This window comes from Choristoneura fumiferana, chromosome Z (genome assembly GCF_025370935.1).
Source record: "Choristoneura fumiferana chromosome Z, NRCan_CFum_1, whole genome shotgun sequence".
In the NCBI taxonomy this organism is placed as follows: Eukaryota; Metazoa; Arthropoda; class Insecta; order Lepidoptera; family Tortricidae; genus Choristoneura; species Choristoneura fumiferana.
The window spans coordinates 42,903,665-42,927,993 of NC_133472.1; the positions used below are offsets into that span (position 1 = coordinate 42,903,665).

Sequence of the window (24,329 nt, forward strand, 5' to 3'; positions counted from 1 at the left end):
TATATTTATACATATAGTACTAGCCTATTGAAATCAATCACTTGTCGCATCTTATTTGAATACTCTAAGGTCGACCATCAAGATTGGTTTTAATAGAATAACGTTTATAAACAGGTGCAACAGAATTAGTAATTATATAATTCAAATTTGTATCATGAATTGAAGCGAATAAATTTTAATTAAATATTGTTGAAAACCGGATGGCCAAGTGGTTAGAGAACTTAACTATGAAGCTTGAGGTCCCGGGTTCGATTCCCCGGCCGGGGCAGATATTTGTATGAATAATACGATTGTTTGTTCTCGAGTCTTGGATCTTTAATATGTATTTAAGTTTGTAATCTATATAAGTATGTTTATCCGTTGCCTAGTATCCATAGTACAAGCTTTGCTAAGTTTTGGACTAGGTCAATTGGTGTCAAGGATATTTTTATTTATCCTACTAATATTATAAATGTGAAAGTTTGTGAGTGAGTGAGTATGTTTGTTACTTCTTCACGCTGAAACGGCTGAACTAATTTGGATGAAATTTGGCAAAAAGTTAGTTTATAACCTGGATTAAAACATAGAACACTTTTTATTCCGATTTTCCACGGGATAGGGATAAAATCTCGATCATATTTCATACATTTTACTTGCCCCGATATCGTATCGGACCGTATAATCTAAAAACGCTCTCAGAGATACTTGTTGCACCTGTTTAGTGACATCAGATACAAATAGCGAGTATATATTTGATAACTTTTGTACGCCGATAACTATTTAGCACGTAAGGTATGTACTCGATAAATTGGAACGTAAATACATTGTACTTTGTTGACTATCAGTTTAATATTAACTTATATTTATATTAACGATACAGGTTAGTATTACGTCGTGAATATACCATGTTTTCATTATTGGCGTTTTTTTTAATTACCTTTTTAGGGTTCCGTAGATCAGTAAGTAAAAACGGAAGCCATTGCATTGGATCTTTCTTTCGTAACAGTTTTTACGATCCCATTATGTGAACGGTAGTGCTGAGGCTATGCCGATTGGTTTTACGTATACTTATCTGCTTACACAACTCGTATGTACTTGACTACAGTACAGTCGTGAGTAAAATATAGTAAGTACTTTCATAAGATAAACTTTATGGCATGGTAAGTATTTTCCTCCCTTCTGTGATAATACCAGGGATCATGATGAAGTCTCGAAAACTCGAACGCTGTGTTTAGAGACATTTAATTCAGCACAGTTATTTTTGGTGTAACGTCAATGAAGACCACGAAATACTTTTTAGGGTTCCGTAGTCAACAAGGAACCCTTATACTCAGCGGCACAAAATTTGGCCCACCCTTCATACAAAATTACCGATTCTGCATACATTTGAGGGCCAGATTTTTTGCCGCTCAGTATAGTTTCGCCATGTCTGTCTGTCCGTGGCTAAGCTCAGAGACCGTTAGTATTAGAAAGTTGTAATTTAGCATGACTATACGTATCAGTCACGGCAATAAAGTGGTAAAAGAAAAAAAACTAAAAAAGAAAAAAAATTAGAGTACCTCCCATAGACGTAAAGTGGGGGTGTTTTTTTTTATCTCGACTAACTTTATTAGTGTGGGGTATCAATGGATAGGTCTTTTAAAACCATTGGGGGTTTGGCAAGACAATTTTTGATTCAGTGATCTGTTTGCGAAATATGCAACTTTAAAGTGCAAATTTTCATTACAATCGAGAGTCCCCTCTCTAAAACCGAAACTATTGGGTGGAAAAATTTGAAAAAAATCAGGATTGTACCTAGTAATTATATCTTTAAATAATAAATAAATAAATATCATGGGACACTTGACACCAATTGACCTAGTCCCAAACTAAGCAAAGCTTGTACTATGGATACTAGGCAACGGATAAACATACTTATATAGATAAATACATACTTAAATACATATTAAACACCCAAGACCCGAGAACAAACATTCGAATTATTCATACAAATATCTGCCCCGGCCGGGAATCGAACCCGGGACCTTTTAAGTAAAATTATAACGGATAAGATTGCTTGAGAATTATTAGTAGTTTAAGAGTAAATAGTAGCCTAAGGTTATATGGTACCTAAACTTGGAAGATTCCAGCAGGTTAAAACGCTTGAATAATGACTCTTTTTGTGGTTTTTTGATGGTGTGACGGAGCTATATCGACGCATGGTTGACTGTACTTTTCAATACGCGTAATACACAATACCATTTGCGTAAAAATCTAGTGGCAGCTGTTGAAAAAAGTCTATGAAAGACGTTATCAACGCCATTGTGTGATTCTGTGACCAGAGGGATATACTGCTTTACTAGTCTTACTACATACCGAGTTCCCAATGCGTCTACATGGAATTCCTCATTTTAATATTTATTTTAAACCTAATGCAATCCCAGGGGAAATTTTGCGAGAAAAGTAAGACGCCTTTCGAACTGGGAGAGTGGAATGGGAGTCTTAAGCACATGGACTCAGCCACGATTGAGAACAAACCGGTGTTTGCCACTGAGGGTCAAGTTTACGTATATGAAAATACGTTTCCAGGATACACTATAAGGTAATTTAAAGTATTATTGTAAAGAGAAAAGATTTGGTGCTGCGTTAATTTAGTTAGGTTTTATCTTTACATAGTATAAAATTAAAATAGCTACTTCCTGCCATCTTTATGCTTAGATCTTTTCAGCCAGGTCTATCCAGGGAAGTGGTCGATATCTACCCCTCGGGCAGTGGCGTAACTATAGGGTGGCAGGGCTGGCAAAATGCCCCCGACCCAAGAGGCAGCGAGCGTAGAATTTTTTTTTACATTGTACCTGAGTATTTTAGATAATGGGAGGTCCTGTACGGCAATTCTAAAATTTTAGTGCCGGTAGGACGTGGCAGATAATGCAGAGGGGCTACCACGAAACTCGAAAATCGAAGTTCGTCACGCACCGTCCCTTTCACTTGCGTATTAAATGACATAAGCGTCAGCGGGATGGGAACATACGAAGTTCGAGTTTTGCACTTCGTAAAGACTTTACAAAAAGGGAAGAGATTCGTTGTAAAGTGTTACTGGTAATAAATTTCAGGTACGTGAACGTCGACAACTTAGCGCAGAGAACCTGTGGGGCCAGTGCGGTACTGAAGAGAGGCGGTGTTGGAACTTCCACGGTGCTGATAGTTCTCCACGCAGCCACCAACCAGGAGATAAGATCTGTGATAGACGTCTGGGGCACCCGTGATGCTGCAAGGAAAAACATCAAAACCATTTTGAAGGACGACGGGCTTATGAAAGACATGAAGTCCCGCTATCTGTTCAAACAGATGAGAGCCGTTAATCATAATTCTAGATTCATTACGTATTGAATAGGGTCATATTTTTTTTTAATTAATGGGTGTTTTAAAAAAATGCGTACCCTTTTTTTTAATTTTGGAAAAATGTGGTTTTCCTACTCAGAATCAAGAGCACAATCGATTACGATAGTTTAAAATAATGTACCCATTTTTTTCATACAAAATTGTATGAGTCCGTTTTGTCACGCCCATATTGAGTAACTATATGAAAAAAAAACGTAGTAAGTGTCATTTTTATAAACTATCGGAATCGTTTGTGCTCTTGATTCTACAGGGCTACTACGAAACACGAAACTCGAAGTTCGTGTCGTACTGTCCCTCTCGCTCTCGTGTTAAATAGTAAGTGTCAGAGGGACCGCACGACACGAACTTCGAGTTTCATAGTAGCCCTGCTGAGTAGGAAAAGCCAAATTTATTCCAAAATTTCAAAAAAAGAGAAAGGGTACACTTTTTTTGTAAACGCCCTAATCCGTTAGTGATTATTAGAAAATATTGAACAGGTATTTTTTCTTTTGTCAATTAAACAAAAGACCTGCCAAGTGCGAGTCGGACTCGCGCACGAAGGGTTCCGTACTATTATCTATTACAACATTAGACATTAGCAATTAAAAACACGTTGAAGGGGGGGCTCCCTTAGATATTTATCTTATTGTTTTTAGTATTTGTCGTTATAACGGCAACAGAAATACATAATCTGTGAAAATGTCAATAGCCTGTGACAGACGGACGGACAGCGGAGTCTTAGTATAGTAAGCTCCGTTTTTATGCTTTGGGTACGGTTGCTGGGTATGCTTATGATGATAGCCAGTCAAGGCCCTGATCGACGGGCGACCAAAACTGCGGTTTTATGACTCCTCGGTAAAGCTTGCCGGTGCAAGTACCGCTCAGCTCGCGGTGTACAAGTCAACGCACGTAAAAAGAGCTCTGAGTGGCTAGTGGAGGGTCTGTCAACTAACAAGCCAATGGCGTGACGGGCGCGCGCGCTCCTACGCCCCCTCCCGCGTCCCCCACTGCTCCGTCGCCAATGAGGGCTATCGCGTATGAATTCGCCGCTAGAGGCGCTAGTGTAGCGTGAGGTCTCCGAAATGCCAAATCTCATAGTTTTTGGGTGAGCTACGCGGGTTTATTTATAATTAGAATAATTTTGTGAATATTTTGCAATATCTGGAATTAATTATGGTAATTATGCGTTACGGGGCATGAATGTCTGTTTTGAGACAGTTTTGTCTTTCGGAAACTTTTGTCTTTGGTTGCTTGACATTTTTATGGTACGGTTTTAAGGTGTATTAAATATGATTTTAATCTTAACTTTGTTTTCACGCCCATAATAAAAGACTGAAAGCCACACTTAAAAACCTCACGCAACAGTGGCGCCATCTAGAAAGACAAAAAACGATAGCCCTCATTTGATCCGTATTTCGCTCACTGCGCAGGTATATTGCCAGGAGCTCTTTTTACGTGCGCTGATTTGTAAATTGGGCTTTAGAATTAGACGGACCCATCTCTTTCTGTGTTTCGGTTTCTGTGAAACGCTCGAATACTCTAAGATATTAAATGATATTGTAACGGATAACTCACGTCTTAAGCCGAGTTTAGCTCGACATGTTTCGGGCTATTTCGTAGCCCTTCTCAGGAGCACGCGACTCGGCGGCTGCCGCAACACGCACACTACGCGCCACCGCTCTACTCGCGCGACTGCCCGCTGCTGGCGGGTCGCGTGCTCCTGAGAAGAAGGGCTACGAAATAGCCCGAAACATGTCGAGCTAAACTCGGTTTAAGACGTGAGTTATCCGTTACAATATCATTTAATATGAGTCTCACGGTAGTTTCATGTTCAAAATACTCTAAGATACTCACCCTAAACATGACAATGATGATTTCTTGACAGCCGATCGAAATAGCGCTAGATGGCGTTAGAGTCGAGAGGTCTAGCCCAATATCACGAAGTGCCAAATTCGAACTTCTTTATCTTGCCGTCCCGCTTACGCTTATAAATACAAGATTGAAAGGGACGGTACGATACATACTTCGATTTTCGTAGTAGCCCGTTTGGCTTTACAGCCTTGCTTGCGGTTGGCGGGTGACACTATCTCGGCCCGGATAATACCGACCCGAAAAACAGGGTCGGTATTATCCGGGCCGGGAAAGTCACTCCGATTGGCTCATTTGTCAAAGTTAGCCAGATAGCCTGTCACGGGAACCCTCGTTATGATATGAATACATCGGCACCTTTAAGGTTTGCTTTGTACTCTAATCGAAGATTTTACAATTTTTTTCATGTTTATAATTTGTATGATTTTTAATAAATAATTGTGGAACATTTGCTTACTCTTTACTTAACACCTACTGGAGATGTTAAGTTCCTATATTATAATTTATAAATTATAACCCAAGAAAATGGCTATGTATACTTCGTTTTTTAGCATTAGAAAGAAGGTAAGCGATCGATCTTGATGTCTTTTAAATGAAAAACATTTTTGAAAAATAAGTCACAGCGAATAGTAACAATTAGCAAGGACATATGATTATTGATACATGCTTTTGTTATCATAATCATAAGTAATAGTAACTATTTTTTTTATAAAAAAACTCGTCAAGATTGTTTACCTTGCACCATTCAATATACTTACGACACAATATTTCACGCAAAAATCGAAACAGGAATGCAAAAAGAAGTGAGAAGGAAAAGGCAAATAAAATAAAAAAAATTGTCAACAGCGCAATTTATTTAAGTAAATATAAAATAAGTGAACCCTAAAAATAACTCTGATCCATAAAAAATACATTTCAAATTAACAACTTAGTTGAAGATATGATTTCTGAGCGCCAATATACAATTTCGTGTTACATAATTAAACTTCTTGATTTCTTACATCTTTGGTGTAAAAATAATATAAACACCAGATATTGCAATTTAGAAAATATTTCACAATATATTAAGTAACGTTATGCTAATGATAATATCATACTTTATTATACACGTAATATCACTCTAATATTCATTAATTATTTAACCTTAATTATAATTTAACCTTTTCCGAAAGTCCGCACGCACTGCACACGACCCCCCAATATCTTTTTATTTTTCCTTTTTTAAAGGCGACTGGGCGAGGTCCGTTGCAGTAAGTGTCGACCGCTAAAGTTTTCGGCATAATTTAAAGTGCACTCCGTACACAGATGTACCAGGGTTAAAGCGAGGTTCCGTCCATAAGGCAGTGGAGTGAGGGTTAAATAAGGAACCCTTTAAAATGGTCCCAATATACTAGATATGATATGATATGATATGAAAGTCTAGAGCACTACCATATACCATGGTCCATGACACCTATTCACAACCCAAAAGAAAAATCACCTTATGATTTACTTACAACATAAAAAAATTAATTCAATTTAACCTTTTTAGAAGAGTAAGGCTGGATTTAGTGCTCGTACGATGGTCAGCACTGATGCTTAGTTCGAATGCTGTATCCAATTAAATGTATGATCAATTGATCACATCTATTTGTGCTATCAGTATTCTGTTCTAGCGGATAACTAGTAGTGTTAATTCTTTAGAAAAGGTTAAAGTTTCAACAAAAGGCAAGTTCATTATTGGGTTGGTGCTGTCACTGATCTAAGGTTTAGGTTTATTTATAAGACCAATTTTCGAGATTGTAACTTCGGGAGACTTCAGAGATTCTTTATAAAAGCATATTATAAAAATGTGTAGAATTTACTCTAAAACTACCACTAACACATTTTTATTTTAGCAACATTTACATGTTGTTTTGCGAAGTCCTTTTAAAAATATATTTGATTTTAACTTTAGAATGCGTACTGGTAACCTAAGGCAACGCTACGATGCGCAATTTGAAAACTTCTGCTTTATACTAAAACATCGAATAAAAGTGAGCTATTTTATATGAAACGTGGTGTGTCAAAATCAGATACAATGAGATTTACTTAATAAATATGGTTAGCAGCAACACTGGTACTATTTATGGTATAAAAGAAATGCAATTGTCTTTCGAACTGTAGTTGACTTATAATTTTTTACCTAAACGTTTGTAAATGCCATATAATTCCGGCGGACGGATTTCTTAAACCATTGCATGGTGCCTATTTAACATCATTCATATGAACTTAAAACTACTGGACACCATTCTGTTATCTGTATGTCTTTTTGGACGATAGAGGTGAATTTCCATTTGCAACTGCCATTTACTTCTCAGAATAAACCAAGAACTATGCCGATGTGCTTGAAACGCATACTAAATTGAACCTTGAAATTGTTTTTATAGAGGTAACAGCCAAATGGCGAGCATAATCCAAAGTTAAAAGTTAAAGGCGCAAGGTTAAAATATCAAGTGTGTTAGTGACTTTCGTATGCGGTCCTGGTGTTCCGAAGGTTAAACACCAATAACGATTAATTGGGAATATTCGTGAGGAATTAACGGCGGTTACAATGGTAAACCAACCCGTGAGCAAAGACGGAACCCGCAAGGCACTGAGTGAATCATATTAAACATCAAATACTCTCCAACCACTGAGATAGCTACAAATAACTTTATCAGGTTTTTAAAAGGCATCGAATTACTCACACATACTAAAAATGCTTTTATCTTTTACCTTAACAGATCATGACACCTAAAAAACCCATTTAGCTTAAATGAAGTAGCAGATGATAACGAAACGTACTTTAACTAGAATAGGGTTAAGCGAATACACGGGTGTATTGGTAGACAAGTAGATTTTTTAGCCTTTTTCAATGTAACCGACCGAGAAAATATGTTAAAACTTTTGCAAATGTTAACGTTTGTAGGTATGTTTATCACTTATGAATGATTGATGAATCGCGCATAAATGACTAAACATAACAAACCAAGATCAGATCTTAGCCAACGACAAATCTCTTTTCAACATAAAAGTGATGTTCTCGCAATGGCGTAACTTTCAAATTAGTTTTACTATATATTTGGGATTGACACTGAAAAGGTTAAATAGTCGAAAGTCATAACCTGATAAAGGGAACAGAGCTTCCAGTGTAGGTTTTTGACGCAAAAATATTCAAACTCACTTTGAGTTTTAAACTCTCGAACACTTTGGGAAAATCGGTATCCGCAATCGGCGCATACCGGCAACAAACAGAGGGTCTACTGCGTAACGTTTATGACGCTCGCGATCACAATCAAATGACAGTTTTCGCATACAAAAACTGTCATTTGATTGTGATTGCAAGTGTCAGCAACGTTAGAAAATACGGCCTCTGGTCTCACAGCAAGTGACGTTTTTTTGCGACAAAAAACTTACACCAAAGGTTACGAACCTTGCCACACTTAGTTTGAACGTTCGAATGCCGATCTGTACAACCATTGTCCTATAACTAGATTAAACTAAAATTTAAGTAAATAAGCAACTTAATCATATCGCTCCGTAACTAATTCAAAACCATTTGGATTCAAACCAGACAGAATAGCATAGTTTGATTACCTATTAAAACTGCAAATTGGATTGTATTTTTAAGTGCATCATTCCTGATTGCTCAAGTTTTGTTGCACATTTTAGCTTACTTTAACTCTGTCAATTCCAACAATAAATATATCGGCCAACTTCACTCATAGCATTCAATCGAGCTTTTACTTGTAGAATAGACAAGGTTAAAATAAAAGTATTTGACAGTGAGTGATATTAAATTATGATCAAATATTAAGTGCTGGTTGATTAGAGGCCACTACACACCAGATTCGTGAGCGTGACGCGCACACGCATCTGGTGTGCATCGGCCTTAACCAAATAAAATATAATTTACATAGACATTGATAGTTGTGAAAAATATTATAAGTAAATACATACGCTACTGATCCGTACACATGACGCGTGTTACACACCTAAAACATTAATATAATATAATTAAATATAAGTGAACTGCCAATAAAGCTACCAAGTGGTGAAAGTGTTAAAAGCATAGTTCTGAAATTCGTGTAACTAATATTTGAGCTAACGCAGTGATAAAATTCAAACTGACAATTAGTTTTTTTTTGTATAAATGAATAAAATGTAAGGCGCTGGTATGTGTACACTTTATAGCATTTCTCCATTAACTACGTGCTGCATGCTGCTAGGTTATAAAAATGTCCTTATTTTAACCTTTACGGTTAAACAGTAAAGAATTCACCGTAAAGGTTAAATATTATTTATAACACATTTTTTTATTAAACTATTTTTGTAAATATTATAAAAAGGTTGAAATTTATTAAAAATCCTTCATTTTGTCAGTTTATAACCTTACCACAGTGATATATCGCTATTGTTCTAATTTTTAGAGTTCTTTTCGTACACTATTCTAAAATTAAAAATTAATTTAATCTAAACATAACATATACATAATATATTAGTATATCTAAGTGCAGTGCAGCCGTGTAAATTTTTATGGTAAATAATTACGAATGTATATATTTATGTTATATTAATCTCCATACGTGTATACCTCGGCGTAGGAGAAAGAACATTGTTATAAAAAACCTTCTACGCATCACAAAATACATAAAAATCTTTATATTATTTCCCATCCTTCCGTATTAATTTCTCAACGTGAATAAATTACAATATACCTTTTTACATTCACACATTAAAGAAACGGAGGAACTGAGACCCTCTTTCGTTTTCCGAAGTCGGTTAAAAAGAAGCATTTGAGTGCACCGAACATTTTCTAGGCATTTCATTTAAAATCTTTAGGCGTTAAAAGTTTAATCCAAATATTCTGACGAATGCGTTATTCAAAAAGCTAATACCTCAAAACGAAGGTTCCAGCGAAAAGTATACGGTCGTCTATAAAAAAACGTGATGAGATGAGAATTACAAACGAGGTCTAAAGGTCATATGCCTAAAGACGATTACATGGAAACATAGCGTATTCAAATAGTGAGTTTTTTAACATGTATCGTTACCACTTAAGGCCTATTCATTAATGAAATGATACAAGGAATTTTGGTAGATGCAGTGAATAAAGATTCGCCGTCATATTTTGTCGGAAGAGTTCGTTTTTACCTTGCATACTCAAGTTTACTGAAGCTACTTATGAAATCAAGATAAATACGAACTTATAATGACAAAATACGACGCAAAAACAAACATTTTTTACTTTCTATTAAAATGCCTGAGTATCCCTAGAGGTAACCCTGTTGAAATAAAATGCTGAGAAACGCATGTTCTGATTTATAACGTACTACTAAAGAATCGCTCTCCCACCCCAAAGTCACATTGAGTTTTTAACCCCCCTCGAGACCCTTACATTATTTAACGAGTGGCTTACTGCTTACAAATATTAATCATTTTCTATGTAAAAAATACCCTTTTTATATCAAGTCCAAAGTGTAAGTATACATTAGGTTTTCTTTTATTACCAAAACAAATATATTTTTGGTAGATTAGGTATTAATAGCAGCACAGATAGCAGCAATGAGCTTAATTTATAAATGACAATATAATTGACCGAAAATCTCAATAAATTACATCTTTATAAGATGGACTCAGCTAGCGCGAATGGATAAAATGAGTGAATGAAAACTATGTGCGCAACAAAATGAATATAAAAAACAGATTGATTGACAAATGAGTCGCTTAACTTCAAACTCAGATAAATCCACTCTTAACCATTTGGGAGATTAAAAAAAAAGTGATAATATCGTTAATTCGGTGATTTGAAAGGCTGTATTTTTTATTATGGCTAAAGCGTTAAAGAAAGCGATCCTGTTCGGCAAATTCAGCATTAAAACCATACATTCTTTACAAAAAAATAAAATGTTGATTGGATTTACCTTCATTTGACCTAATCGATTGCAATTTATCTATCTTTGAAAAAACTCAGTGTGCATTTGTATACTTTTGATTTATTTACCTGGATTTAACTAGATTTGAAAAAAAAAATACTAACAGCAATATTGAACAAACTTTTTTCGCTGATTGGCTTGGATGGACTTACCTACATTTGAAAAAAAAAAAAAAACTGTCATATGGACTTATCTGATTTTGATAAAATATTATGATTTTAACTGTATTTTTCTCAAAAACGACACAGAATTATGCTTAACCGGTAAAATTGTAACACAACTAGTTTTCTACCCTTTTATATAACCCGTTATAAGGCAGAGACGATTCAGCTACCATATGCATTGATTTGGAAATTCTACCTTATTATTTTAGAAATAAGTTACAATATTCATTGTAATCATTGAAAATACGACTAGCTTTAAAAACATCCTTTGTCAGGTATGTATTCGATAGCTGCTTTTGATTCTGTGGTAGTATGCACCAATAAATGGGGCCTTATTAAGGGTTAATATCAAAATATTAAAAATCGTCAGAATTGGATTTACCCGAGTTCGAAGTCAAGCGACTAAACTATGGTTTTTAAACAAGTCCCAGCTTGTGCTTTGTATTAATACGAAATAATTTTTGTTACGTTATATTCGGGCTAGCGTTTATGAATCCATCAATAAAATGTATTCCTTACATAACGGGTCGTTTTCCACATACGGTATTTCGTCAATAGTCGATTATTTCAACAAATATACAATAAAGGCACAGTATAAGGCCAGTATATAATCTACACACAACAAGGGCTTAACCAACAGAGTGGCAACTGGCAATGCAAACCATTCGATTCTGAAACTCATGAGCTAACCTTATATTGTGGTACGCGATTCAGTTTCCTGGACCAGTGTAAGGACTGCAGTATAGTATGATCGGTTCTCTAACTTATGTATACATTTTCATATCATACTAATTGGATAGACAAGTGGTTATAAATGTTATATAACGTTATAAAACACGATAACATTGTATAACATTTATAATTTTAGTTACAACTTGTTAGGTTTGCAGGTGGTAGGACCTTGTGCAAGGTCCGCCCGGATTGCTACCACCATCTTGCTCGCTAATCCTGCCGTAAAGCAACAGTGATTGCACTGTTGTGTTTCGGCGTGGAGAGTAAGACAGCCGGTGAAATTACTGGCACTTGAGGTATCCCATCTTAGGCCTCTAGATTGGCAACGCATCTGCAATACCCCTGGTGTTGCAGATGTTTATGGGTAGTGGTGATCTCTTACCATGAGGAGAACCACTTGCTCGTTTGCCATCCAGTCGAATAATAATAATAAAAAGCTTTTGCATCGTCTTTTGTCGGATAACTTCATATTTATCTTGCTATCTGAATCAGCTCCAGTAAACTTCAGTAAGCTAATTAAGATAGCAAGATAGATTCAAAACTTTGCGACAAAATACGCATCATATCATAGTATTATTCACAACTGTACCTACGTTAGGTCACCGACTGTACAATCGAACATAGCGATTGTTGAAATCGCGAAACTTACTATGTAGTACATAATTATAACCATGCACATTAGAGATTTGTTAACTGGCTTTTTCACTATACATTTTGATTTACCTCCAACATAAAAGAACACCATTCGAGTTGTTTTTTTTTTCATAAACAATCAGTGTGTTATTTTATTGACTCATGTACATGACAACAATTAAATGCTTAAAAATGAACTAAAATAATTCCCTTGCTCACCCGCGACCTTTTCAGGTTAAGAAATTTTACAAACAGACAAATTTACATTACATGCTAAGAAATTCTTCTAGTTCATTGATATGGACCTCCGCAAAGTAACGCCTGATTCAATAAATTAATTAAATGCTTATCAGAAAACAATTAAAAAAGTCTTCTATGAACTACATGACTTGTGTTAAACGATTTTCAAAGTTTTTGTTGCAACGTATCTAAATCGATCATATTATCTGCATGCCTAACTCTATATGTCGTGCTTGACCTTGGGCCGCCCAATTTAAACGAAGCAATCACCGCAGTGGTTTTGACTATTATTCAGACAATCCATATAACTTTTTTTTCTTTAATTGTATAATATAGTTTTTAAGTATTTTATTTGTAATTATATTATTATGAAAAAATGTCATTCTGCCAAGTTTCTTGCGGCGCATTCTTCTTGGCAATGATGGTCTTTCCGAAAGCGCTGGTAGTTTAAAAAATGACGTGTAAAAGTGCCCATTGCGGCCTATTTACTGAATAAAGCATTTGAATTTTTAAATTTTGAATTTTGAGTTGTAACTCTATTGGCTATAATGCTTTATGGTCGTTACACAAATTTACATTTGCAGATCACATACTGAGATTATACTGTGAGATGTAAAGGTTTACAAGGTTGACAGTCCGTGTCTAACCCGCCGACCGATATGTTACCTTACACGGTCGTGTTAAGGGCCATAATGCTGTGTCTACATGTGGATAGTTGCCGCAGTGTAGCGCGCCTCGCCTCGACGCCAGCTCCATTGAGATGGGCGGTACTAGAAAAAAAAAAGTTATTTTTATTACAAAATAAAACATTAAATTAAAAAAATCAAAAAACCGACTGCCAAAACTAAAAGGAAGAAAATAAGTCTAGTGGTCTAGAACTCTGTTAAGTAGCTAATTTAAAGTTCAACAGTCGGGACCCATTACTAAGAGTTTTTGAGCGTCACGATTTAAATGGGTCCCGACTGTTGAACTTTAAATTAGCTACTTAATGGGGCCCTATAAATATTCATTTTTGTAATTTAACTACAAAACTAAACAGCGCCTTTGACAAGACATCTGTACTCCAAATTTTATTGATATAAAGGTGTCCCAAAAAGGACGCAAGATTTGAAATTGATGAAAAACACTTTTTTTTTTCGTTATAATATATTTGTATATAAAATCTTGAAATACATAAATAGGGTTATTTGTGGAATAATACGTCAGGCAAAATGCCTCCTAGGCTTTGCTGGCACATACGCACTCTTTTGTAAAATTTCTATGACCATTTTGCATGATGCGGTTGAAATTTATCCAATGCAGCGTCGAATTTCCTCTTTTAAAGCATTGCCATTTGAACGGCTTGTTTTTGGACGACCAGTGGAATGAACAGCATGAATTGATCCACTCTCCCTGAATTTTGCAACCACTCTGCTCACAGTTGATGAAGTCAAGTCAATATTCCGACCATACTTTGCACGGAATTTTCGAACCGTACACGCCAAACTACTTTTGAAATATTGTTCAATAATAAAAACGCGTTGATCTTTCGTATAACCCGCCATTTTTACAAACCCTAAACATTCAGCTGTCAAATAGTTTTTTTTTAGGGTTGCCAGCACTGCAAATTGAAATCTTGCGTCCTTTTCGGGACACCCGATACATACTGTAGTTTTCGAGTAAAACGCCTGTGACATACGGACGGACAGGCAGACGGACGGACTTGACGAAACTATAGAGGGTTCCGTTTTTGCCATTCCGGCTCCGGAACCCTAAAAATGACATTCGTTACACCACTAGCGTTCATCATCATCATCAGCCTATGTTCGTCCACTGCCGGACATAGGCCTCTCCCATGGCACGCCACTGAGCACGATCCTCGGCCGCTCTCATCCAGCTCTTGCCAGCCGCCCTGCGAAGATCATCGCTCCACCGAGTCTGAGGACGTCCTACGCTACGTTTGCCGATCCGTGGTCTCCACTCAAGAACTCGTCTACCCCAACGGTTATCGGTTCTTCGGGTTATATGGCCGGCCCATTGCCACTTCAGCGTGCTAATGCGGCGCCACTAGCGTTAACCTAGGTAAACCTTTACCTTGATGAGCATCTGGCCGCTGCGCGTGTGCGGGTTTTTGAACGCGTACACGAGCCACGCGGCGAGCGCTGCGACGAGCGCGATCACTGCGAACGCGGAGACCGCGGCGCCGATGGGGGACGGCGCGGGGGCCGGGGGCGCGGCCGGGGCCCGCACCGCGAGTCCGGAGGGGACGTGCTCTGGGTAACAAATAGTAGGTAAGAGCACAGAGTACATATATAACAGAGACACCACCTAGTACAAGCAAATGGTATCACCCTAATACTGGCTATTCAACTGGCTATTTTTCTTTCCTTCGATTTTCCAATAGATGGCACCAGTGAGAACACAAATAACACGATACGTATTGCCATCTAGTGAGACACTAAGGATACGGTACACTGACAACAACCAACAAGCTCACCAACTGAGCCTAGACGACTAGAGATACGCATGATGTCTCTGTCTTATTTACGTCATTAGAAGAGAATGGCATGTTTCTCTCAATAGTTTCAAGAATGTGAGCAAGCGCGGGCAAGCCCAGCAAGCGCATTTCCGGTTATTCGCCATCTAGCGTCACAATTGCAAAACACTACGAAAGCCTCATAGCTGAAATGTAGCCACATGTAGCCTATACTTTCGTATTCTCAATTTATTATTTTTATGGTGTTTCTTATCTTCAAATTAAGGAGTTGAATTAAGGTTGATGTGAAGTTGTGTTTATAAAATATGCTAGTCTTTATTTTAATCTTAATATTTCTACTTAATTCGGCTTATTCACATTTTATAATTTACAAATGTTAATAGTAATGCCATCTATTGCTGTTTCTTTGTATTAAATATAGCTTGTAGGGATTGGTAGGCCATGGTAAGAGTCACTACTCTGTTCCGTTTCACACATTGCGTCATTTAAGGAAAAAAATATTTTCCTATCGTATTCGATGTAATGGACACTGATGTTGTTATATATTTTAAAAAGTACAGAATTAAATTTTCTTTTTATTTTGCTTCAAAATAGAAATTATTTTTAAAACATATATTGCGAACATAGTATGCGTAATTCGGAAAAATTTCAAGTGTCACAGAACTCATCGTAGGTGAAAAATAGTAGTTTCTTTAAAGATAATTTATGTTTGAATTTAGTTTACTTCTCAATAGATGTCGCTATCACGTGTATGTACAATTCCTGGATGGCGCTATTAAGATTTTTGTAGCAGCCTATAAAAGGGCTGTCATTTTTGTATTAAAGTCATTCCCTAAGCAACCGTCGTCTTATTCACATCGGTGCGTTCGGCATTCAAACCAGCGGCGAATTCATACGCGATAGCCCTCATTGAAAGAGGCACGACAACCATTACAAAGTTATAAACTACATTTGTAGCAAGGTGACCTGGTATACCTGGTATGGTGACGACGTGGTCGCCGGTACCAGTCTCGTGGTCGGTGAAGTACTGGTCGCCGGTGACGTTCGACGCCTTGGACGCCGGGCACTGGGTCGCGTTTACTATCTGCAGCTTTTCGCACGCTGAAACAAACGTGAGTTGAGTAGTTAGGAATGGCCAAAATAGACCTTACGTGAGCGGGAATGTGATATAATTTTATGTCTATTAGATCCCAGTTTATTACGAAGTGTGAGACGATGAGAAGTGAATAATTAAACTTAACTTCAATCCCGTATTAGTGACTGCAAAAAAATCGTGGTGACCTAGTGTCTATTTTAAGTAAAAAAAAAAACTAAACTAAAGGATACAGGTCGACTCCCAAGAGCTGGCACGAATGGATTGAATGAGTGAATGAAAGTATCTATGTATTAAAATTACCTATTTGTATACACTTCACACAAAAGGCTAAAAAAAAACTGTTTAGTCCGTCAGGTAGATAATTAGAACAAGAGGGCTTGGGCTATAGTTCCCACGCGGGCCCAGTGCGGATTGGGAACTCCACAAGCACCATTGAATTGCTTCGCAGGTTTGTGCAGGTTTCCTCACGATGTTTTCCTTCACCGCAAAAGCTCGTGGTAAATTTAAAATGTAATTTCGCACATGAATTTCGAAAAACTCAGAGGTGCGAGCCGGGGTTTGAACCCACGACCCTCTGCTTGAGAGGCGATAGGTCAAACCACTAGGCCACCACAGCTCCCAATATACAGGTCAATCTCGGGTCAATTTTAAGTAAAAAAAAAAAAACTAAACTTAAGGGTCGATTCACAAGAGCTGGCACGAATGGATTGAATGAGTGAATGAAAGTATCTATGTATTAAAATTACCTATTTGTATACACTTCACACAAAAGGCTTAAAAAAAAACTGTTCAGTCCGTCAGGTAGATAATTAAAACAAATTGTGCACGTATTTTTTCTTTTGTTTGACAAACAAAAAATGACGAGGATACAGTGCTTAGAAGTTTCGAGTGAAGTCACTATACGGTACGATTTTTATCTAAAGTGACGTCACTAGCCCCCACTCCGGAAGTTTGATGATCTATACCTTTGTCGATTTTTAATACTTTGATAAAACAAAAAATACGTGTCCCATATTTTTTCATAATCTAACTGTCGGACTAAATCATCATCCCAACCTATATACGTCCCACTGCAGGGCACAGGCCTCCCCTCAGAGTGAGAGGGCTTGGGCAGTAGTTCCCACGCGGGCCAAGCGCGGATTGGGAACTTCACACACACACACCATTGAATTGTTTCGCAGGTTTGTGCAGTTTCCTCACGATGTTTTCCTTCACCGTAAAGCTCGTGGCAAATTTCAAATGTGATTCCGCACATGAATTTCGAATAACTCAGAGGTGCGAGCCGGGGTTTGAACCCACGATCCTCTGCTTGAGAGGCCACAGGTCAAACCACCCGGCCACCACGGCTTACAAACGACTAAATAGAATGATATATTTTTGACCCACTTTCCTTAAATATTGTTTAACTAGCTTATGCCCGCGACTTCGTCTGCGCGGATCTAGATTATCGCGCGGTGGCGTCCTCTACCGGAATAAAAGGTATTCTATGTTGATTCTTGATGTTCAAACTATCTCTATACGAGATTTCATCAAAATCGGTTCAGTGGTTTCGACGTGAAAGCGTAACAGACAGACAGACAGACAGAGTTACATTCGCATTTATAATATTAGTAGGGATTGACATTACTTTCATTCATTTCATTCATTCAATTTGTGAATGGTCCTGTAGTACAAACTATAGCTGTGCTGTATTACTGTATACTTACATCTAGCCATCCAGTCCTGTTTGTTTCTGTCGGTGCCGCTTGAACATTTCCTGACTTGTTCACACCATGAGCACTGTTGACAAATAGTAGATTGTACAAAAGCATAAAACGAGCCATTTTACCCGAGACGTTCATATAACTCGAGCCGGTACGGCCAGGGTGGATAGATACGTTGAGGGGAAAATGGGTTTAATGTTAGAGTTTTACACTGCTTTTTACTTCGATTGAGAGGAAATTAAATAGCAACAGTGGAAACAATTGTTCACTTGCCTACTATGTACCTTTTATTTTTCATGCATTAGTGTATAATTATTATTTTTTTTAGTTTCATTGATTTATTTTGATTGATTTTTAGTTTAATATAAATTAAAAATGATAAAAAAAAAACATAGAAACTTTTTTGTTTGTCGCTTTTTTGGTTGACACCTGATTACCTTGGTCTTAGACGGAGATTTTACTTTATGCACTAGAACAGGGTTTCTCAAACTTATGGCTCCACGTACCCCTGTTAAAGTTTCTAGATGATCCCGAACCCCCCCCCCCCCCTCAAGAAAGTAATAAAATTGGCTGTTGGAGAAACTAAAAATGAATACAAAAAGACTCCAAAAACCAATCTTAATCATCTTCCTAGTCTGGCAGCCTGGTGGTTTTTGGAGTAACGTGAACCTTGTCGCGAACTCCCTACAGTCGAATAGCGAACCCCTAGGGGTTCGCGTACCCCACTTTGAGTAACCCTGCACTAAAACATAAAAAGTCATTGTATGTCGCCTAGATCCAGCATAAACACAAACTTTACGAGCATAACAAGTGAAATTAAGATTGGTTTTTTGGAATCTTTTTGTATTTTTTATTTCAATTCCAAATTTTTACTTTTACGGTCATCCCGTAAAACCGAAATTGAAAATACAAACTGAAATATAGATGCACAGAAAAACAGAAAAATAAGACCATCACTGGGAATCGAACCCAGGTCCTCGGTAATCCGTACCGCGTGCTATACCGCTACACCACTGATGGTTCCCAGTGATGGTCTTATTTTTCTGTTTTTCTGTGCATCTATATTTCAGTTTGTATTTTCAATAACAAGTGAAAAACAAGTCTATATTAACCTCAGGTTTTTGGCTTACGGCAATTTCTGTGGAAGTATCTTTTGCTTGCGCGAGGTAGCTGACCTGCGGGGCCTGTCGTTCCGTCCCTCTGACACTTGTACTATTAATTACGAGAGTGAGAGGGACGGTAGTGAACTTCGATTTTCAAATTTCGGAGTAGACACTGAGTACTGATTTACTGAATAATCCTTACCCATCGTACTTTGGATGGGAACGGATTCACTACATCTATAGCGAGCTAGAACTACTCACATTGAACTCTGTCTCGTGATTGGCGCACGATTCGCACGTATCGTACTGCAGGCAGGTCGGCAACGCCACCATACGGAGCACGGTGTTGCTGGTGATGTTGTGCGTCTTGAACGACACGCGGTGGTATTCGTATATCGTCTTCCTTCTCATCACTGTGGAAAAAAGGCCGAGATAAAAATGCGAAATAAAAAAAAGAGAAACTGGCATGGGAATAAAAAAAAGAAGGAAGGAAAGAGAGAAAACATTTCTTCGTGACAAGATGGGAAGAATGGAAATGGAGAATGATCATTCATTCTAAAGTAATAAGTTCGACTGACCATAGTTAGGTAAATTACGTTGCCAAATTTAATTTTAACACATTCACTGTCAACGGTGCCACCGACGCACATGTGCGTTCATGGTGTATGAATAATTACGACAGCGGCACTGGGCGAAGTTAAGCCTATATGTAAAAGCGCTCTAACAATTCCAGTAGTAACCGGTAGTCCTGTAGCGATGACATATATAACAAACAAACAAAGATTGGTTTTTTGGAATCTTTTTGTATTTTTTATTTCATTCCAAATTTTTACTTTTACGGTCATCCCGTAAAACCTAAATTGAAAAAAAAAAACCAGAAAAATAAGACCAGCACTGGGAATCGAACCGTGTGCTATACCGCTACACCACTGCTTAAATCGGTTGAAAATTGGATTTATAGTGATTTGTTGAAAAATCTATACACCCGTCTCTTTCTCAAACGCTTTTCTCTATGCAGCAAGTATGGCGCTACTGGCGTGTGACGTCACATGCCAGTATTTCTTTCTCTGTCTAATCTTGAATTTCAAACCTTTCTAACTTTATTATTTGTAAAGGTATCTTAATAATTGTTTCTCTATTCGATAACAGGCATTGTGTAGTTTTAATTTATAAAACATACACAAAATAGTCAAATACCGTATTGGTGTCAAGTGTCCCATGGTGTCCCTTGTGCAAGGTCCGCCCGGATTGCTACCACCATCTTGCTCACTAATCCTGCCGTGAAGCAGCAGCGCTAGCACTGTTGTGTTTCGGCGTGGAGAGTAAGACAGCCGGTAAAATTACTGGCACTTGAGGTATCCCATCTTAGGCCTCTAGGTTGGCAACGCATCTGCAATACCCCTAGTGCGGCAGGTGTTTATGGGCGGTGGTGATCTCTTACCATCAGGAGACCCACTTGCTCGTTTGTCATCCAGTCGAATAAAAAAAAAAAATATTTATACTTACAGAAGACCATCTTGTCCGTCCGGTAAGCGTCCGACAACCCGACCTTGACCGGATGGTCATTATCATTAATCAACTGCACCGGCACTGGTATGTCCTTGTACGCGAACACAATGTCCCCGTTCTTGTACAGCGTGACGGCGAACGTGAAGTTCTTCGCTTTGTCCTCGCGCAGATTCACGTTCTCCCAGAGGGCGGTGAACTTTTCGCCTGCGGAATCGGTTTCGGAATTTAAAAAAACCGGCCAAGAGCGTGTCGGACACGCCCGAAATAGGGCTCCGTAGCCATTACGAAAAAAATAATAATATTTTTCTAAGGATTTCGTATTTTATACGGAATCTTCCAAGTTTAGGTATATTTTATACCTTAGACTGCTATTTACTCTTAAACTACTAATAATTGTCAAGCAAACTAAACCGATATAGTTTTCCTTGAAAGTTTGATATACTTACTACAATTCTGAATTTTTTCAAATTTTTCCACGCACCGGTTTAGATTTTAATGAACATTTGCACTTTAAAGTTGAATATTTTGCAAACAAATCACTGTATCGAGCCAGTTGTGGACATGTCCACCGGTGGTCACAGTGACGCCACTTACCGTCGTCAAACAGTTTGACGCAGCTGTCGTTGGTGAGCGTGGTGTCAAAGTTAGCCATCAGCGGGGCGATGTACTGGGTGGCGGCGAGCCAGTTGTGGACATGCCCACCGGTGGTCACAGTGACGCCACTTACCGTCGTCAAACAGTTTGACGCAGCTGTCGTTGGTGAGCGTGGTGTCAAAGTTAGCCATCTGCGGGGCGATGTACTGGGTGGCGGCGAGCCAGTTGTGGACATGTTCGCCGGTGGTCACAGTGACGCCACTTACCGTCGTCAAACAGTTTGACGCAGCTGTCGTTGGTGAGCGTGGTGTCAAAGTTAGCCATCAGCGGGGCGATGTACTGGGTGGCGGCGAGCCAGTTGTGGACATGTCTACCGGTGGTCACAGTGACGCCACTTACCGTCGTCAAACAGTTTGACGCAGCTGTCGTTGGTGAGCGTGGTGTCAAAGTTAGCCATCAGCGGGGCGATGTACTGGGTGGCGGCGAGCCAGTTGTGGACATGTCTACCGGTGGTCACAGTGACGCCGCTTACCGTCGTCAAACAGTTTGACGCAGCTGTCGTTGGTGAGCGTGGTGTCAAAGTTAGCTATCAGCGGGGCGATGTACTGGGTGGCGGCGAGCCAGTTGTGGACATGTCCACCGGTGGTCACAGTGACGCCACTTACCGTCGTCAAACAGTTTGAAGCAGCTGTCGTTGGTGAGCGTGGTGTCAAAGTTAGCCATCAGCGGGGCGATGTACTGGGTGGCGGCGAGCCAGTTGTGGACATGTCTACCGGTGGTCACAGTGACGCCACTTACCGTCGTCAAACAGTTTGACGCAGCTGTCGTTGGTGAGCGTGGTGTCAAAGTTAGCCATCAGCGGGGCGATGTACTGGGTGGCGGCGAGCCAGTTGTGGACATGTCTACCGGTGGTCACAGTGACGCCACTTACCGTCGTCAAACAGTTTGAAGCAGCTGTCATTGGTGAGCGTGGTGTCAAAGTTAGCCATCAGCGGGGCGATGTACTGGGTGGCGGCGAGCCAGTTGTGGACATGTCTACCGGTGGTCACAGTGACGCCGCTTACCGTCGTCAAACAGTTTGACGCAGCTGTCGTTGGTGAGCGTGGTGTCAAAGTTAGCTATCAGCGGGGCGATGTACTGGGTGGCGGCGAGCCAGTTGTGGACATGTCTACCGGTGGTCACAGTGACGCCACTTACCGTCGTCAAACAGTTTGACGCAGCTGTCGTTGGTGAGCGTGGTGTCAAAGTTAGCCATCAGCGGGGCGATGTACTGGGTGGCGGCGAGCCAGTTGTGGACATGTCTACCGGTGGTCACAGTGACGCCACTTACCGTCGTCAAACAGTTTGACGCAGCTGTCGTTGGTGAGCGTGGTGTCAAAGTTAGCCATCAGCGGGGCGATGTACTGGGTGGCGGCGAGCCAGTTGTGGACATGTCTACCGGTGGTCACAGTGACGCCACTTACCGTCGTCAAACAGTTTGACGCAGCTGTCGTTGGTGAGCGTGGTGTCAAAGTTAGCCATCAGCGGGGCGATGTACTGGGTGGCGGCGAGCCAGTTGTGGACATGTCCACCGGTGGTCACAGTGACGCCACTTACCGTCGTCAAACAGTTTGACGCAGCTGTCGTTGGTGAGCGTGGTGTCAAAGTTAGCCATCAGCGGGGCGATGTACTGGGTGGCGGCGAGCCAGTTGTGGACATGTCCACCGGTGGTCACAGTGACGCCACTTACCGTCGTCAAACAGTTTGACGCAGCTGTCGTTGGTGAGCGTGGTGTCAAAGTTAGCCATCAGCGGGGCGATGTACTGGGTGGCGGCGAGCCAGTTGTGGACATGTTCGCCGGTGTACAGGAAGCCACCGGTGGCCACCGTGATGTTGTGGAGAGGGTGCCCGTAGAACGGGAAGTTGAACGAGAGACGAAGTGTCTGTGGAATGACGTGCGTTTGAACAAAATGTATCGGACAAATTGAATTTTGATTGGGATCACCAACATATACAAGGTGTTAATTAAATAACTGAAACCTTACATGGTTCACGTTTGACTCTAGAGGTATATTTAGCTAATCTGAAGAACTATGTACAGACAATCAATTTGATTTCTAGGCTATCAGAGAATTGCGTTGTAATCAAATTTAACGTTATTCGATACACATTGCTATAGTCAAATAAAATTATTTGGTGGCCCAAGAATTAAATTGGTTGACTGTACATTACAAGATGTGCCCAGTCTAAAAGTTATGAATGCTTATAGTTTCTGAAATAATTAAGGCATTTGAAAATAAATGCAATAAAACAACTTAAAATAAGAAAGATTGTTGGGGTGTATGAAGATTTCAGTGTAATAATGAACACCTTGTATCGATTTTTTTACGATTTTACTGATTTATGTTATGTAACTACTCTGCGTTAAAATACATACATATAACTAATTATACATAAAGATGCTGCAACACTATTTAATGACTCATAATCAACACTAAATTATACCTGATGTATCAAAGATCATTAACTAATTGAAAGGGTATTTACATTTGGTAACCGTAGTTTTAGATTCTATGGAGTCGATATTTGTTAAAAATATATTATTTTACGCATTTTTATCCATACTAATATGTTTTAAAATTTCGATATAGCGCTTTTACGACAGCTATATTTATCGTTATAATTTACCTCTGCGTTTTAATTCATTCAAAAGTCAATGCGTGACAACAACCACTGCAATGTGGTCGAAACGTCGAGGTAAATTAATATCAAGTACTTATATAGTAGTCGTGACTAATTCGCGAAACTTACACAAATTGCTAACGCGTTCAAACTGTTATTCAGAAAATATTTTAAAGTAATAGCGACTCCATGTATCCTAGAACCTTGCTACTTGAATGTCACAACTCTATTTATTGGCTGAATATATTGTTAGAACAAACTTGTCCTTCTATCT

General features: G+C 38.9%; 2 protein-coding genes across 2 annotated transcripts in view; one reads left to right on the forward strand and one right to left on the reverse strand.

Moving 5' to 3' along the window:
* Positions 1 to 2,031: 2,031 nt before the first annotated feature.
* Positions 2,032 to 3,672, forward strand: LOC141440073 (uncharacterized; the record flags this gene model as incomplete). The annotated part of the gene is given in 2 exon segments (XM_074104559.1): positions 2,032 to 2,560; positions 3,072 to 3,672. Coding segments are annotated over 2 exon segments (483 nt in total). The 3' UTR covers positions 3,349 to 3,672.
* A 2,370-nt stretch (positions 3,673 to 6,042) lies between these two features.
* Positions 6,043 to 24,329, reverse strand: part of l(1)G0289 (plexin domain containing lethal (1) G0289) — a 75,039-nt gene continuing 56,752 nt past the window's right edge. Inside the window, exons 6-12 of the mRNA XM_074101123.1 lie at positions 23,124 to 23,316; positions 20,798 to 21,004; positions 19,553 to 19,704; positions 18,192 to 18,264; positions 16,365 to 16,490; positions 14,987 to 15,165; positions 6,043 to 13,683 (exon numbers count right to left, since the gene is read on the reverse strand). Of these exons, the coding sequence (XP_073957224.1) occupies positions 13,615 to 13,683; positions 14,987 to 15,165; positions 16,365 to 16,490; positions 18,192 to 18,264; positions 19,553 to 19,704; positions 20,798 to 21,004; positions 23,124 to 23,316 (999 nt within the window). The 3' untranslated portion in view covers positions 6,043 to 13,614. The remainder of the gene's footprint in view (positions 13,684 to 14,986; positions 15,166 to 16,364; positions 16,491 to 18,191; positions 18,265 to 19,552; positions 19,705 to 20,797; positions 21,005 to 23,123; positions 23,317 to 24,329) is intronic.